Here is an 18780-nt window from a genome sequence, read left to right on the forward strand (position 1 = left end):
GCCTGAGTATAACGTATGAAGACATGCAGATCAAAGAGGTTGAAAGTGTTAAATTTCTGGGATTACAACTCGATAATAAATTCAGATGGGAAGGGCATACCACAGAATTGCTTAAGCACCTAAACAAGTATGTATTTGCAGCAAGAATGATGTCAGATGTAGGAGATATAAATATGAAAAAAAAATATGCACACTTCGCTTACTCTCATTGTATTATGTCATACGGGATCATATTCTGGGGTAACTCATCAAACCGAGCAAAAGTTTTTAGCATCCAAAAGTGTGTAAATTGCCAGATTGCCATCCAGCGTATCTATAACATATGAAGACATGCAGATCCAAAGAGGTCGACAGTGTTAAATCTCTAGGATTACAACTCGATAATAAATTCATTTGGGAAGGGCATACCACAGAATTGCTTAAGCACCTAAACAAGTATGTATTTGCAGCAAGAATGATGTCAGATGTAGGAGTTATAAATATGGAAAAAAAATATGCACACTTCGCTTACTCTCATTGTATTATGTCATACGGGATCATATTCTGGGGTAACTCATCAAACCGAGCAAAAGTTTTTAGCATCCAAAAGTGTGTAAATTCAAGAACATCATGTAGAAACCTGTTGAAGGAACTTTGTTTTCTAACCACTTCTTCTAGGTATATCTGTTCCTTAATTAAATTTGTTGCAAGTAATATATCTCTTTATTTATTTATTTGTCCATATACATCTCTTTTTAAGTACATATATTGTACACAGGATATTGAACAGAAAACCTTTTTGGCTATTGGTTTTTCAAATGTCAAATATACATTTTATAAATTTTTATGACAAATTGGATCCATACAGTTAATAATTACAAATTTTTGAAATACTGTATATTTATAACGTATTACTACAATTAAAGATACAAATTACATTTTTTCTTGTGTAAGATACTGTGAGATTGAATATTTCCAACCAATAGCTTGATACGTAATATCAATACTAGGAATAAGAATAATCTACATAAAGACCTAAAATCACTTACCTTTTCCGAAAAGGGATCCAATATTAAGGAACACACATTTTCAATAAATTACCAGCAGCCATTAAAAACTTGGTTTCAGATAAAGCACAGTTTAAACAGAGTTTGAAAGACATTTTGATGGGAAACTCCTTCTACTCTATAGATGAATATCTTGACAGAGACTGGTAGGCCAGCATCGGCAAAAATGACCGTTAGATTTCTATTTTGACAGCACTTGGTCACAACAGTCAAGATTAGGTATTTTGTGTATGATAAATTTATTAATAGTGCATAACAATATTTCATTCTGACAGCATATTAATTCTGTAAATATTAGCTATTACAGTTTACTGTATTGTAGTCACCTATTTTGACAATGTCCTGACAAATGATCAGGATAGTAAGTATTATATTCAAATGTTTTATGCTTTTTTATGTTATACTTTCTGACATGCTTCACACCCAATGAGCATCATCTAATTTTTTGAGTCTATGGAACGAAAACTGTATCTAATCTAATCGAATAATAGAGAATGGACATATGCAGAATAAATCAGTTTCTTCATTTTTAACTTTCCTACAGCAGTGATCATGCCTACTGCAAACATAGCTGAACCAAGGCGCTTCATTAATTCTAGGCAGTGTATTTATCAGCTGAGGTAGTGATGCGTCTGTAGTTCCTGAAACTTACAGTAATGCTCTCCATTTCTTGAATTTCATTGTTTGAGAAACTCACATTTGCAGTTTGTGGCATTCTGTGTGAAGTACTGGACTGTGTGTATTAAGTCTTGTTAAGATTCAGTGATAATCTGTTTGCCTTAAGCCTTGTAAGATTCCGTGATAGTCCATTTTCCATGAACCATTGTTCACATTTTCAAATATTTCATTACCTGCTTTTTCAGGAAGGGGGTGATATTATTATTATTATTTTTTTTTTATTTCTGTGCTTGTATCATCTGCAAAATGTGTAAAATTTGCATCTTCTGAAATGGCAAAACAAAGATAAATTATGTTATCAAAAACAACAGTGGACCCAAAAGTGAACTTTATGGCACTTCATATCTGATTGCTTCAAATTCTGAGAGCCTATTATTATGTGATTGACATGGACTATCACATTGTAACCCAAAGGAGCCCATAAGCTGTAAAAAATAGTCTACTCAAATATTGAATACAAGAAGCAGAATATAATTATTTAGAACCACAGATTCTACTACATTTGTAGTACACTTGATTACTGCTATAGATGATTTAAAAATGATGAAACTAGTTTATTCTGTATGTTTCCACTCGATTCAGAATTACATAATAATTTTCGGAAGAAACTCATCTTGATGTTAGTTGTGGACATGACATGGATTAAAATTAGTCTCTACAAAGATTTCAAGGAGAAAACTGTGATGCCTGAAAGAAATCAGATAGATGGATACACATGCGTTCAACTATCAGCCAGGACATATAAAATAATAATAAAATAAAATAAAATGTCTTGTGGATAATGTGATGAACTAAAAATTTGAATTAATAACTTTTATTTTGGGCAATTTTTGCTGCTCCGTCCAAGATTGAACAGTATCATCACACAAACTTTTACAGACAATGTTTTAAGTTTTTTATAATTACCGTCAACATTGTAATACAACAATATTTCATAATTTTATGTCATTACATTATATTCTGCTTTAATAAAATGAACACATTTGACTTCTTTTCACCTCCCAGAGTGTCCTCTCTGTGAGGTCCATGGAAAATGGCTAATGTAAAGTACTGAACGTGTTGGTTTATCTCTGTAAATACAGTAGGAGAAATGAAAGAAGCAACCACTGAAACATTTCTTGTAATTATTACAGATATTATAAAGAATATCTCGAACTGCAGCTGCAAGTGGCTGTGTGTAAGGTAAGGAGCATGCCTTTTGAAACATGCAAACTGTTTAATGGTTTAGTTATTTGCATGTTGCATGGATCATAAATGAGACTCTTGTTATGATGTGGAATGAGTTAGTATTTTAATTGTAGAACGCTTCCTGGTGAATAGAATGGCAACATTCCGACCAGTTGTATGGTTGTCTTAAGCAATTTTTTTAAATGTTATTTTAATTTCTTGAATTCTGAAAAGCATTTGACTCAGTACCACACCCACAGCTACTGTCAAAAGCATGATTATATTGGGTATCAAATGAGATTTGTGACTGGACTGAGGACTTTTTGGTAGGAAGGCTGCAGCATGTTTCATGGATGGAGAGTCATCATCAGACATAGAAGTAACTTTGGATGTGCCCCAGGGAATTATGTTGGGATCCTTGCTGTTCATGTCATATGTTAATGACCTTTCCGACACTATTAATAGTAACTTCAGACTTTTTGCAGATGATGCAGTTAACTGTAATGAAGTACTGTCTGAAAGGAGCTGCATAAATAATCAGTCAGAACTTGGTAAGGTTTCAAAGTGGTGCAAAGATTGGCAACTGGCTTTAAATGTGCAAAACTGTAAAATTGTGCACTCCACAAAACAAAAAAAAACATAGTTTCCTATGACTGTAATATCAGTCGCTTACAAAACACTCCTCCAATCAGTTCTAGAATTTGCTCAAGTTAATGTGACCAAATAGGACAAACAGGGGGTTTGAACATATACAGAGAAGGGCAGCACAAATGGGTACAAGTTTGTTTGATCTGTGGGAGTGTGTCATGGAGATACTGAAGAAACTGAACTGAAAGACTTGAAGATAGATGTAAACTATCCTGAGAAGGTCTACTAACAAAATGTCAAGAACCGCCTGTAAAAGATGACTCTAGGGATATTACAACTCCCTACCTATGGCTCATATGGGATTGTGAGGATAAGATTAGAATAATTACAGCACACACAGAGGCATTCAAACAATAATTTTTCCCACACACTGTACGTCAATGGAATGAGAGGAAACCATAATAACTGGTACAACGGGACATACCTTCTGCCATGCACTTCACAGTGGTTTTCAGAGTGTAGATGTAGACGTATATCAGAAGTTTTCTTTTTGAATTCAATCCTGTCCTATCCAGCATAGCCACTTCAAAGTGAAATTGTGTTGGTTGTCATTTTTGCTTTCTGTTTGCAAACACCCAGCACTCGAGTGAAGAAACTCTCAAGTCCTTCTGGGGATCAAACCCGAGACCTTGTGATCTAGAAGCATCAATGCTAACCACTAGTGGATGAGCTGCTGACTGTATCTTAATAAATTGTGGTTAGCGGAAACACCAGCAAAAGTTACATATTGAAACCTCCTTGCATTCTTCAGTATGCCATGGATGTAAACCTCAGGTTTCGCTACTGATCAGTTTCTTTATGACAGCATATATTTGGCTTTTACATCCATTTGCTTCACCAGCTCACAACCAGATTTTCACATTTCAACCTAACCTAGAACTTGGGCTGCACAACACATCAGTCTGTCACCATGACCAAGATTTCAGGCTGGGTCTAGTACCACACTTTAACATAAACACCTTTGTAGTTACAATAGTGCTAGTTGGTAAACTCTATGTTCTACAAATCATATTCACAGTAAATATTATGGTGTAAAACATGTGAATGGAGTAAATGTTTGCAGAGACTTAATGTGCTGGTCCTTTACAGGTTTGTATTCAGTTGTTTATAAATATCATCAGAATTTTGGGCCAGGTCAGATGTTTCCCACACTTTTGATTGTTTTTTCCACAGTACTTTTTTCATCATTACAGCATTAAACAATTATTTATTTTTATTTCTATGCAGTTTATTTCTGTGGATGCTTGGTTCATAAGGCTGTGCTTGTTAAGTTAATGTGTACGTAATATCAAATTCATATGATATTACTCATAAAATATTTTGTGAGTAGAGAATTATGTCAACATATACACTCTTCAACCCACTGTGATGTGCATGCCATGCATTAAAAATAATATAAATGTAGGCAGTAGGAAGAATGTTTAAGCATTACAGTAACAGAATTGAAGGTATATGTACCACAGCCTTTGTATTCCCCCACAGGAATGAAGGTATAAGAGCAGAACTATTTGTAACCAGCCATGAAAATAATAAATTAAAAAGGCTTAGATGTGAAGTAATTTTTAAAAAAAGTATTAGTGTTCTTGTATACCTTGGTACAAAAATGGTTGGTGGTCAGACACTTGTCTGTGATACATAAATTCAGATTGATCTGCATGTGTGGCCAAGGGCATTAACATGCCACTTCTAGCATTCCAGGAGGTGAACATGTTCTAGATCAAATCCACTTCATGGATTAACAATCAGGGATGGCGAGCCGTCAACTCTGAATGTGGTCTTTACATCATTTCCCACATCCAACTAAGTAAATACTGAGCTGGTACCCACATCCCACCTCAGATACACACTACACAAAGATGTAGAAAACACTCTCCCACTCGAACATGAGATTACTCTAAACGCAGACAGATGGGCTACATAAGATCTATTCTGAGGGGGGAGGGGGGGGGGGGGAGAGTGGTGGCATCATGAAGGCATCCAGACACCAGCACTACCATTTACATAACCCATACAACTATGGCAACCCTATAGAGAAATGGAAAAAGGCAAGAAGGAAAAAGAATAAGACACAGATTGAGATTAATAGCATCAAATCAAACTGAAATGTCAAATCTCACATTGAAAGATGTTATTTGAGTAACCATCACTCTAGGACAGAGGAATAGTGAATCTTTTAGAAAGTGGTAGAACAGATTAATTCAATTAGAACATTCCATAAATCATACATCCAGTTTTATTGGTTACAGAGATAAGTTTTCATTATGCATGTTGGTATTCCAGTTGCTATGGGTTTAGCAACTGATTGTCATATTGGATTTGAAGTTCAAATTGCTATGGGTTTAGCAACTGATTGTGATTTTTGATTTGAAGTTCAAATTGTAAATTTGTGTTAGAGTTTAAATAACTGAAATTTTGAACTGTGATTGTGATTATGATTTGTTGGCCAATTCTACTGTATCATTTAACCATATTGCATATATTTACAAATGATAAGTGTGCCAGTGTAGTATTTGTGTAAGAGTTTTGTAATGAAAACACTGCTACAGCTTGTAGGGAATATGGTAGACCAGGGAAAAACAAGAATTTGGCATGTGAGAAAATCTCTGGCTCATGTGCCGTAGCTCACTTGCCTGTCTGCACAATTCCCACACAGCTACGCCATGGAAGATGGGAAACTACAAAAGTGTTGCATTGAAATGGCAATACAGTTGCATTGCATTTGAATTTGTTAATATTTTTGAACAACACAGCTCACAAATGAAACACACTTTCAGTATTATTTAATTATTTTTGGTGTGCTGAAGATGTCTTATAATTTTTGTCTGGTACACAAAGTCGGCATATGGACAGCTTTAGACAATTTCACTGATTCTCTCACTCAGTTTGCCATGCACTTGTGATTTATTTAGTGTCATAATTGAAAAAAGCCTTACATGCACATATGTTGATCGAAATATTTTATCATGTTTGCGACCTCATTAAGGAGATGTGGAAATTCTTCCTGAGGAAAACAGTTTTAATGTTAGAGAATTTGTCTTTTAAATGAAAATTACATTTGTAACAATATTGTGAAAAGAAAAGTTACTACTCACCGTATAGTGGAGATGCTGAGTGGCAGATAAGCACAACAAAAAGATTGTCACAAATACAACTTTCGGCCATTAAGGCCAGTAACACACACACACACACACACACACACACACACACACACACACACAAGACTGCAGTCTCAGGCAATTGAGGCCAGTTTTTACGTATTTTGACAATCTCATGACATATGGTCAAGGAAGTGCGTATTTATACAAATGTTTTTTTTGTTATACTTTCTGACAAGTTCCACACCCATGAGAAACTTCTCAATTTTGGATCTCTGGAACGAAGACTGAATCTATTCTAATCTGATCGAAAGTAATTGATCAGTTTCATTTGCTCATGCACAGAAGCACTTTCAACTGAAATGGCAAATTGTCTTAAAAAGAGGTGTAAGATTGGCAGTGCTTTCATTGTCACAATGAATTCTTCAAACATCATGTTTTCTTTAATGCCAGTGAGCTTAGGGAAATGGACATTATCTTTGGTCAGAATTTGTCTCTTCCACTTATTGTCTTTTGTCAGAATTTGTCTCTTCCACATTTCAATTTTCTTTTCAAAGGTATCAGATGAGAAATAAGCTGTTTCTTGTTCTTGCTCTCCTTTTTCCTTTGTAAATGCAACAATAGCAGTTTTTAAATTGAAAAATCATTCCAGGCATGCCTATTGACTTAACCAACACACTTTTCAGTAATATATAAAGTCTCCATGCTCTTTGTTTATTTCCACTGAAAACTGACAGTGGAATATTGCTTGTGACTTCAGAAAATTTGCTATTGATACCACCAATTTCATCATGTGCTCCATGTCTGCAAATTTAGTGCAGAGTCCTTATTGATGAATCCTGTCTGTCAATTATTGTACTTTTCTGCTCTTTCATTGTCAAATAAATCTTGAAATTTATCTACAAGATGCCTCTTTTTTGTACAAATGGCTGCTGGTCGTGTAAACTTCTTTTATGCCACAAATAAATAGTGAAGGGTGATCAGTGCTAACACCATGATTCTGCAGAACTGCAGAAAATCGTGCCAACCAGAAAATGCCGCATTGCGGTGCTAAATGAAATATTACTCCGTATGGGGTACTTGTGAGATGTACCAAGCAAAGATGAGATAGGCTGAGCCTCTGCCCACATCCAACCTGCATTGTGCTCGCATGCAGTTTGGAAAGCAGTGGCTGACCCTGTGGTAGACAATTTCCTAAAGGCAGAGTAACAGATTCAAGAGTGTTCACTCTTGTTTTCACCAAACTGCAAGAGACTGGTACTGTGCTCAGCAGTCATATTTCATCTGAAGGTGCAAATGAATGGAGTATGGATGAAGTAGAAGGCGTCATTCAGGTGACAGAACATAGTCCTCTAACAAGTTCATGCAGATATTTTGCACGTACTGGTGTTCCACATACAAGAATATGGCGAACAACATATACATAGCCTATTTCCTTATCGTTTACAATGGATTTAATATATTTGAGAAGGACAAGAAAGTAAACAACTGGAATTTTGTCATTAGGTATTTGCAAATTGCTGAGTAATCTCATTAATAATGTTTACTGATGAAGCTGCTTTCTTTTCTGATGGTATCAATATCACTAATAATTGAGTGACTGTAGAAGGATACAGTGTGACTTAGAAAGAATCTCAGTCTGGTGTGATGAATGGCAGATTTCTCTAAATATTTAAAAATCTAATTTAATGTAGATGAGTAGGAAAGACAATCCTGTAGTGTATGAATACAGTATCAGTGGACTGAAACTGGACGCAGTCACATTAATTAAGTATCTAGGCACTACGTTGCAAAGTGATATGAAATGGAATGGGCATGTATGTATAATAGTAGGGAATGCAAATGATCGACTTTAGTTAATTAGAAGAATTTTGGGAAATTGTAGCTCATTGATTAAGGAGATGACGTATAAAACACTAGTGCAACTCATTCTTGAATACTGCTTTAGTGTTTGGGATCTCCATCAGTTCAGGTTGAAGTAAGATATCGAAGCAATTCAGGGCCATGCTGCTAGATTTGTTACCGGTACATTCAAACAACAGAAAGTATTACAGAGATGCTTCATGAACTCAAGTGGCAATCTGTGGAGGGAAGATAAGATTCTCTTTGTGAAGAACAGTTGAGAAAATTTAGAGAACCAGCACGTGCAGTTGACTGCAGAATCATTCTATTACAGCCAGTGCACATTTTTTGTAAGGACCGCAAAGACAAGATAAGAGAAATTAGGGGTGTTACAGAGGCTTATAGACAGTCACTTTTCACTCACTCCATTTATGAGGGGAACAGGAAAGGAAGTGACTAGTAGTGGTACAAGGAATCCTTTGCCATGCACCAGACAATGTCTTATGGAGTAGGTATGTAGATGTATAAACAGATGCAAATAACAATTAGATCGGTGGATATATGAAAACACGCATGCCTCTGTGGAGACATGTTTTCAAGAGCACTTGTCTTAAATGTATGGTGTGTGTGACAGACAATCACTTACCTGGGCCTATTGTGTTACTGCATCATCTTGCAGGGTCCATTATCTAGATTTTCTTGAAAATGAGCTTCCTGAATTATTGGAAGAGGTTCCTTTGGCTACAAGGATGGGTATATTCTTGCAACATGTCAGAGCCGTTGCACATTCCAGTCACTATCTGTCACATCATCTAAATCTAACATTCCTCAGAAAGGAATGGTTACTTTTCTTGACCATTAAGTCCTCTAGAGCTTAGCACTATAGCCTTTTGTCTTTGGGAATAGTTGAAAAGTGAAGTCTACAAAGAAAAATTAAACGCAAGGGGCAGATTGATCGCTCTGATTATGAGTAGTGCTGTCTTCGTGAAAGAACACCAAGACAGCCTCGGAAGAACTGCATGTAATGTTGTCAACATAGTTGGAAAGTTCATTGAAATCAGTGGGAGAATTTATGAAAAACAGCTTTTGACTTAGTCATTTATCTTATCTTAACAGAAAACTGTGTAATAGGTGCAGAATGTGTCATGAATAGGAAGGTAGAGCAGAGAGTAAGTTACTGCAAACAGTTCAGTGAATGGATTATTCTTAAGGGAATCAACAGCAAACCAACACCAACAACAATTGTTCAGGACAAGAAGAAGATGAAGAGAGGAGACAGAATGTGTAATTCAGTATGTAAGTTAGATGAAAATCTAATAATTAAGAGTGGTTGGAGAACTGAGATTTGGAAATCAGGTATTTGATTGTAAGACATACCCAAGACTAGAACTGTCATAAATTTATGAACATAGACATTCATAAATTTTGCCTAGAACAGCATATGGAAGCATGTGCAACAGAAGTAGAATTTCACAAAAAACCTTCATAATATTAAGTGTATATCGAGCACCTGCAGGTAACTTTAATCTGTTCGTAAACCACCTTGAAGCTGTACTGGCCCATTTAGCAATCAAAAACAAAGAAATAGTGGTTGCTGGTGACTTCAATGTAGATTTCCTTAAAGACTCTCCCAATAAGAACTTATTTGAGTTAGTAACACTATCATTCAACTTAATTCCCACTGTAAAGTTCCCCACTAGGGTAGCCATTGATAATATCAGCCATTGATAATATCTTTATAGAAAAGTCCAATGAACAAAATTATATTACAAAACCAATAGTCAATGGCCTCTCAGACCATGACATGCAGTTTCTTATGTTAAATGTTAATACTGAACAGGATATAAAATCTGTTAAATCTGAGCTCAAGAGTGTAATCAATAAGCCAAAAATTGATTATTTTAGGACACTCCTCAGAGACATTCACCGGACTGATGTTTACAGTGCTCATGGCATGAATGAAAAATATAACACTTTTGCTAATAAGGTGCTTACCTTATTCGAACACTGTTTCCCCCCAAAACTTACCAAGGTTAGAGCAAAGTCCACAAAGAAGCCATGGATTACTCAATGAATAGGGGTATCTTGTAAAACAAAAAGAAAACTGTATCTCAGTCTGAACCAGTTCCGATGTTGATGCTATAGCACATTACAAGAAATACTGCAAAATATTAAAGACTGTAATACGGACATCAAAGCAAATATATTACAAGGAAAAGACAGTAATATCAGATAACAAAATAAAGACAAATGGGGTATAGTGAAGGAGGAGACCAGTAGAGCCAGACTTGAAGAGGAACAAATAGCATCAAGAGTAAATGATACATTGGTGAGAGATGTGAATAGTGTTGCAGAACTTTTTAACAAACATTTTATTACTGTTACTGAAAAGATGGGGTTGTCAGGTTCGGTAGATGCTGCTATGGAATACCTCAGACCAGGCATTTCAAGTAACTTCCATAATATGAATTTGACCCTCACTACCCCAGCAGAAATAATGTCGATCGTAAAATCTTTAAAATCAAAAACATCTAGTGGGTGTGATGAAATATCAACAAAGTTAATTAAAGAATGTGATTCTGAGCTAAGTAACATATTAAGCTATCTGTGTAACCAGTCGTTTATCAGTGGAATATTTCCTGCATGGTTGAAATATGCTGACGTTAAGCCACTGTTTAAGAAGGGAGATAAAGAAATAGCATCAAATTTCCGTCCAATTTCACTGTTGCCAGCATTCTCAAAAATTTTAGAAAAAGTGATGTACAATCGGCTTTATAACCATCTTATCTCAACTAACATAATGTCAAAGTCACAATTTGGATTTCTAAAGGGCTCTGATATTGAGAAGACTATCTACACTTACAGTGAAAATGTGCTTAATTCATTAGACAAAAAATTGCAGGCAACTAGTATATTTTGTGATCTGTCAAAGGCATTTGACTGTGTAAATCACAATATCCTTTTAAGTAAATTAGAATATTATAGTGTAACAGGAAATGCTGCAAAATGGTTCAAATCTTATATCTCTGGCAGGAAACAAAGGGTGTTATTAGGAAAGAGACATGTATCAAGCTATCAAGCATCATCCAATTGGGAACTAATTATATGTGGGGTCCCACAAGGTTCCATTTTGGGGCCCTTACTTTTTCTTGTGTATATCAATGACCTTTCATCAGTAACATTACCAGATGCCAAGTTTGTTTTGTTTGCCAATGAGATAAACATTGCAATAAATAGCAAATCAAGTGTAGTCTTAGAAAGATCAGCTAATAAAATATTTGTGGACATTAATCACAGGTTCCTAGCCAATTCCTTGTCACTAAACTTTGAAAAAACACACTACATGCAGTTCAGAACTTGTAAGGGGTGTCCCACGAGTATATGCCAAACATACAATGACAAACAGATAGAAGAAGTGGACAGTGTTAAATTCTTGGGATTACAGCTTGATAATAAATTCAACTGGGAGGAGCACACCACAGAACTGCTGAAGCGTCTTAACAAATCTCTATTTGCAATGTGAATTATGTCAGACATAGTGGATATAAAAATGAAAAAGCTGGCATGCTATGCTTACTTTCATTCCATAATCTCATATGGAATTATTTTTTGGGGTAATACATCAAGCCAAGCTAAAGCTTTCCGGGCACAAAAACGTGGAGAAAGAGTTATATGTGGTGTGAACTCAAGAACATCCTGCAGAAGCCTGTTTGGGGAACTAGGGACACTAACTACTGCTTCCCAATATATTTATTCCTTAACGAAATTTGTCATTAAAAATATACCACTTTTTCAAACCAACAGCTCAATTCATGGGATCAATACTAGAAATAAGAATAATCTTCACAAGGATTTAAAGTCACTTAGTCTTGTACAAAAAGGCGTGCATCATTCAGGAACACACATTTTCAATAACTTGCCAGCAGCCATGAAAAGCTTAACAACCAATGAAATTCAGTTTAAGAGAAGCCTAAAGGATTTATTGGTGGCCAACTCCTTTACTCTATTGATGAATTTCTCAGTAGAACTAACTGATTTGTGTGTGTGATATTATAACTTCTGCACAATTTCAGTGCAGTAATGTATTCATTGTAAATATATATGTGTGTGTGTGTGTGTGTGTGTGTGTGTGTGTGTGTGTGTGTGTAAGTACAATCTAACTTCTGCACCATTTCAGTGCAGTAATCTGTTCATTATAAATAAGTATTATAGTAGTTGTATTGCACGTTTATTACCTTATAAATAAATAAAAAACTTTTTTATTTTAGATTCAGTGCATTAGTATTTGTAAAATGACTCTTTCATATAGTGTTCATTAAAAAATGTCGATCATTCCACTTGGGACCTGTGGAGTGGTACATTAGCTTATTTGTTTTAGTTGTAAGTATTTGTCATGAATTATTGGTTTTCTGACATGTTCTACATCCTGGAGGACCTCCTCACTACGGATCAATTGAATGAAAGTATATCTAATGTAATCTAATCTAGATATAGACTCAGATCACAGTTTAGTGATAGTGAAGAGTTCACAGAAGTTTAGGAGATTTGTCCAGAAGAATCAGTGTGGAAAGAAGTGGGGTACTGTAATACTGTGAAATGATAAGGTGTGTTTAAATTTCTGTAGATCAGTAGATACTGTGATAATGAATCCTACAGTAGGCAATACAGTTGTATAGAAATGGCTACGACTAAAAAGGGCAGTCACAGAAGCAGAACAGACAAATATATATACAAGGGAGAAATCTGGGAAGAAACCTTGGGTAACAGAAGAAACACTACACCTGACTGATGAAAGAAGGAAGAACAAAAATGTCTGAAAATGAAAGAAACACAACAGTATAGTTTTCATTGCAATCGGGTCTGCAGCTAAACAAATTTGTTGAATGAGTACATGATGCTTTCAGCTGCTGTTCTCCTTATTTCGGTGTAAGGCCATTTTCAATAACCTCAAATGGTAGCACTAAACATTGGATACATGAGTGGTACTTGTGATTTTAAGATAGGAACCAGTCATGTCTCTAGATAAACTAGGCGCATTATAACTTACTTTATGGATGGTTCTTTAGTGGTTTATATGCCATGTACATCCTTGCTCCTATGACTGCATGTAGTTGTTATAAAAGGTTGTTTGCTGTGTTAGGAGCACATTACTTTTGATCAGTTGTTGAAAAGCTCTTATATAAGTGGTTGATGTCTTTAACATACTTGATATGACTTGTTCCTGTGTTAAAATCGAAGATGACACTAATGCACCCATTTCTAATGTTAAGGCCAAAATTGTACCATCTTACATGAAATAAAGAGAATGGCAGCTGAAGGCATCATGAAATCATTAAAAAAAAACAGCAATAGAAATCAACAATGTAGGAAAAGATAGATTGCTACTTATTGTAAAAAAGACACGTCAAGTTGTAGACAGGCACAATTAAAAGACACTCACTTATAATTTTCAGCCACAGCACTTGTAAGTAAAGAGGACACACACGCAATATTCATACACACACAAGCATACCTCATGCACACACAACTGCCGACTCCAGCATCTCGGGCCAGAAAGCTAGCATTCTGGCCTGAGACCATCACAAATGAAAGCAACCTCATTAGTAAACATTATTAATGAGATTACTCAGCAATTTGCAACTAGCTAATGACAAAATTCCATTTGTTTACCTTCCTCTCCTTCTCAAAGATGTTAAATCCATTGTAAACCATAAGGATAGAGACTATGTATAAACAATATTTTCCATATTCTTGTACATGGAACACCAGCATGTGCAGAATTTCTGCATGTACTTGTTAAGGGACCATGTTCTGCCATCTGAATAATGTCTTCTACTTCATCCACACTCCATTCATGTGTACATTCAGATGAAATATGCATAATCGATGGACACCAGTAATTTACTATGGAATGAAAGACACAGGCTTGATTAAAAGACATTCACTGTTAGCTTTTGGCCACAACCTTTGTCAGTAAAGAGGGCACACACACACACACACACACACACACACACACACACACACACACACAAGAGCAAGCACATCTCATGCACACACGTCCGCCAATTCCGGCATCTTGGGTCAGAATGCCGGCATTCTGGCCCAAGTTGCTATATTTGGCGGTCGTGTGTGCATATGGTGTGCTTGTTTGTGTGTGTGTGTGTGTGTGTGTGTGTGTGTGTGTGTGTTCTTTTTTACTGGTGAAGGCTGTGGCCTAAAGCTATAAGTGAGTATCTTTTAATTGTGCATGTCTGTAATTTGACATGTCTTCTTTACCGAAGTAGCAATCTATCTTTTCCTACATTATTGATATTCCTACCAGGAGTTCCCATTGTTTGATTTTTGCTGAACCATAGAAGCCAATGAGGAATGAAATAAACACACACACACACACACACACACACACACACACACACACAAGAGCAAGCACATCTCATGCACACACGTCCGCCAATTCCGGCATCTTGGGTCAGAATGCCGGCATTCTGGCCCAAGTTGCTATATTTGGCGGTCGTGTGTGCATATGGTGTGCTTGTTTGTGTGTGTGTGTGTGTGTGTGTGTGTGTGTTCTTTTTTACTGGTGAAGGCTGTGGCCTAAAGCTATAAGTGAGTATCTTTTAATTGTGCATGTCTGTAATTTGACATGTCTTCTTTACCGAAGTAGCAATCTATCTTTTCCTACATTATTGATATTCCTACCAGGAGTTCCCATTGTTTGATTTTTGCTGAACCATAGAAGCCAATTAGGAATGAAATAAATAGGAAATGCAGGGAAGCCAAGACAAAGTGGCAGCCGAAACAATGTGAAGAAATGTAAATATAAAATGGTGCAAGACATTGGAAAGTCTCAGAAGGATTTGTGTAAACTATAGGGGAAGATGTGTTTTCTGCAATACATATAAGAACCAAGAAATCTCAGGAGAGAAATGAAAACTCGGATACGAGTATCAGCTGCTGCCGCTGACGATAAGAACCAAGAAGGTATGATAAGAATGGAAGATGAGTAATGAAGTGCTTGGATTAAAAAGGGCATAAGACAGGGATGTAGTCTGTCTCCTGTATTGTCCAGTCTCTACATCAAAGAAGCAGTGGTGGGAATAAAAGAAATGTCAAGGGCTGGGATTAAAATTCAAGGTGAAAAAATATCAATGGTAAGATCTGCTGTCGATATTACTGTCCACAGTGAAAGCAAGGAAGAATTAAGGGACATAGTGAATTGAATGAACAGTCTGTTGAGCATGGACGGGTTTTGGAGAAAATCAAAAAAAGACAAACATAATGAGGGCTAGGAAAACTGAGATTTGTGACAAGCTTACTGTTCTAACCCATGAACATTTTAAATTTATTATGTAAAAAAGCATAAACACATGAGAGACAAAGTACTTCCAATGGACAACACACAAGTGGCCAGCAGAGCCTGGCGCTCTGGCCTATATAATCTTTAGTTCTAACAGGGGGTGCAGGTGGCAGGCTGCACACACAACTACTGTCGCACTAGCAGGCCAGGCAGCTTCTAGTGGTCAAATCAAGCGCATACTTTATGCATGAACTGTGGAATGGCGCACACGCAAATCTGGTAGTTACAGCAGTCCTCTTCCATTGTGAAGAAGTGAGAACTGTGCTTATGTCCATTTCTTCTGTTTTCAATGTTGGTTGTTGAGTCACGTGACATGCTGCCACCGGTCTGAGGGTCGGAAGTGGCGTGAGTGTGGACGGGTGCTGCAGCTGCCCCACTGTGAGAGACCTTAATGGTAGGATAGTGTACACTGTAGTGACTTGCATTTTCATGTCCAAGTCCAACCCCGGAGAAGGAGGCTGTGATAAAGGTGACTCAATTTTCCTCCTCGCAGCAGTGCGAATGGTGCTGAGGCATAGGCCACAGTGGCGCTTGATGACCGCTGGCACCCATTTTGGTCAGCAGCCAAAACCACAAACCCAAACATCTGTGCCAGGTTGGAAGCATTGCAGTGCCAGTGTAGGCGTATGTCCTGGAAGGGGGTGTAGCTGAATCCGAGGCTAACAGCCATGTAACAACTCTGCCAGATTCTAATCTCCAACAGGGGTAAACCTATAAGAACTGAGGAACTGGTCAAGAGCCACTTCTGGTAACACATCTGAAATGTATTTTTTCATCTGAGCCCTGAATGTTCGTCCTACTCATTCTACGTTGCCATTTGACTGAGGGTGGAAAGGAGAAGCCACTTTTCTTACAAAAATCTTCAATTCTTGAGACATGAACCGGCAGCCGTTGTCTGTAACTTAAGTATACAAAAGAGCTTCCATTGCAAAAATTTTTGATAGAGCAAAAATTTTGGTCACTGCAGAAGTAGACTGCACACCAATATGGAAACTTTGAAAATGCATCAATTACACAAATTGCTATTTAACTTTCTAAGCTGTAAAACAGAAAGTAGAACACGAAGGTTCCACAAATGTTCCTCTGTACAGGCAGCAGACACTACTGTGTCATCTAAATAGTTGATGCAGCCTGGAACAGATGCAATAAGTTGCTCTGGAAAGCATTGAAAACTAGCAGGTGCACTTGCCACATCAAAAGTCAAACACTGGTATTGATAAAGGCCAAATGGTACATTGATAACTAGAAGGCATTAAGAATCCCCATCTAGCGGCAGCTGTAAATATACATCTGCTAAGTCAGTCTTTGAAAAATAACGACCCCCTGATAATTTTGCCAACAGCACGTCAGGGTACTGAAAGGATAGGTATGGATGATGGACTGAATATTAATTGCTTTTTTAAAATCTCGAAAGAGGCATAATTTTCCTGTAAGTTTTCTTACTATCACCATTGGTGTTGACCAATAACTGGAAGAAATAGGCTAAATAACACCAAGGAATTGAAGACAATCTGATTCTGCTTTTACTTGATCCCATAAAGTTACCAGTACAGGGTGCCTGGAAAAAACAGGGGTGGGAAGACTTTCATCATCATATGGTGCACAACCCAGTCCTGGAGAAAATAAAGAGGAAAATTCGGGACAGAGTCCATGTAACTGTTGATATGAAACTTAATCAAAAACCAAATGCACTTCGTTATTGATGGAGAACCCAAAAAAATTAAAAATATCCAAACCAAACAGATTTTCAGTGTAAGCATTGTCCACAACTAGGAATGTTAATGATCAAACCACAGCCTTGTAAGTCACAGGTGCAGAAAACTGTCAAAGAATGGGTATCTATCCTAGATAACAGAACGCAGCATGTCATTCTCAATGGAGAGAAGTCTTCCGAAGTAAGAGTGATTTCAGGTGTGCCGCAGGGGAGTGTCATAGGACCGTTGCTATTCACAATATACATAAATGACCTTGTGGATAACATCGGAAGTTCACTGAGGTTTTTTGCAGATGATGCTGTGGTGTATCGAGAGGTTGTAACAATGGAAAATTGTACTGAAATGCAGGAGGATCTGCAGCGAATTGACGCATGGTGCAGGGAATGGCAATTGAATCTCAATGTAGATAAGTGTAATGTGCTGCGAATACATAGGAAGATAGATCCCTTATCATTTAGCTACAAAATAGCAGGTCAGCAACTGGAAGCAGTTAATTCCATAAATTACCTGGGAGTATGCATTAGGAGTGATTTAAAATAGAATGATCATATAAAGTTGATCATTGGTAAAGCAGATGCCAGACTGAGATTCATTGGAAGAATCCTAAGGAAATGCAATCTGAAAACAAAGGAAGTAGGTTACAGTACGCTTGTTTGCCCACTGCTTGAATACTGCTCAGCAGTGTGTGATCTGTACCAGATGGGGTTGATAGAGGAGATAGAGAAGATCCAACGGAGAGCAGTGCGCTTCGTTACAGGATCATTCAGTAATCGCGAAAGCGTTACGGAGATGATAGATAAACTCCAGTGGAAGACTCTGCAGGAGAGACGCTCAGTAGCTCGGTACGGGCTTTTGTTAAAGTTTCGAGAACATACCTTCACCAAAGAGTCAAGCAGTATATTGCTCCCTCCTACGTATATCTCGCGAAGAGACCATGAGGATAAAATCAGAGAGATTAGAGCCCACACAGAAGCATACCGACAATCCTTCTTTCCATGAACAATACGAGACTGGAATAGAAGGGAGAACCGATAGAGGTACTCAGGGTACCCTCCGCCACACACCGTCAGGTGGCTTGCTGAGTATGGATGTAGATGTAGATATTATAACTCACCAGCAACTGTGACACTGGGGTCAGATGGGGAGAATCCAAATCCACTTAAGTTTGAGAATTCACAATGTTGCTCCTGCACCTGTGTCCACCTGCATTCTCAATGGTTTGTTAATCACAT

General features: G+C 37.1%; 1 protein-coding gene across 4 annotated transcripts in view; it reads left to right on the forward strand.

Annotated features, from left to right (window-relative positions):
- LOC124622612 (sodium channel and clathrin linker 1-like) overlaps nt 1–18780 on the forward strand; it is a 118533-nt gene that overhangs the window by 6413 nt on the left and 93340 nt on the right. For all 4 annotated transcript variants that reach the window (XM_047148373.1, XM_047148376.1, XM_047148375.1 and 1 more), the window contains exon 2: nt 2858–2906. In XM_047148373.1, the coding sequence (XP_047004329.1) occupies nt 2858–2906 (49 nt within the window). The remainder of the gene's footprint in view (nt 1–2857; nt 2907–18780) is intronic.

Source organism: Schistocerca americana, chromosome 7, assembly GCF_021461395.2.
Source record: "Schistocerca americana isolate TAMUIC-IGC-003095 chromosome 7, iqSchAmer2.1, whole genome shotgun sequence".
Lineage (NCBI taxonomy): Eukaryota > Metazoa > Arthropoda > Insecta > Orthoptera > Acrididae > Schistocerca > Schistocerca americana.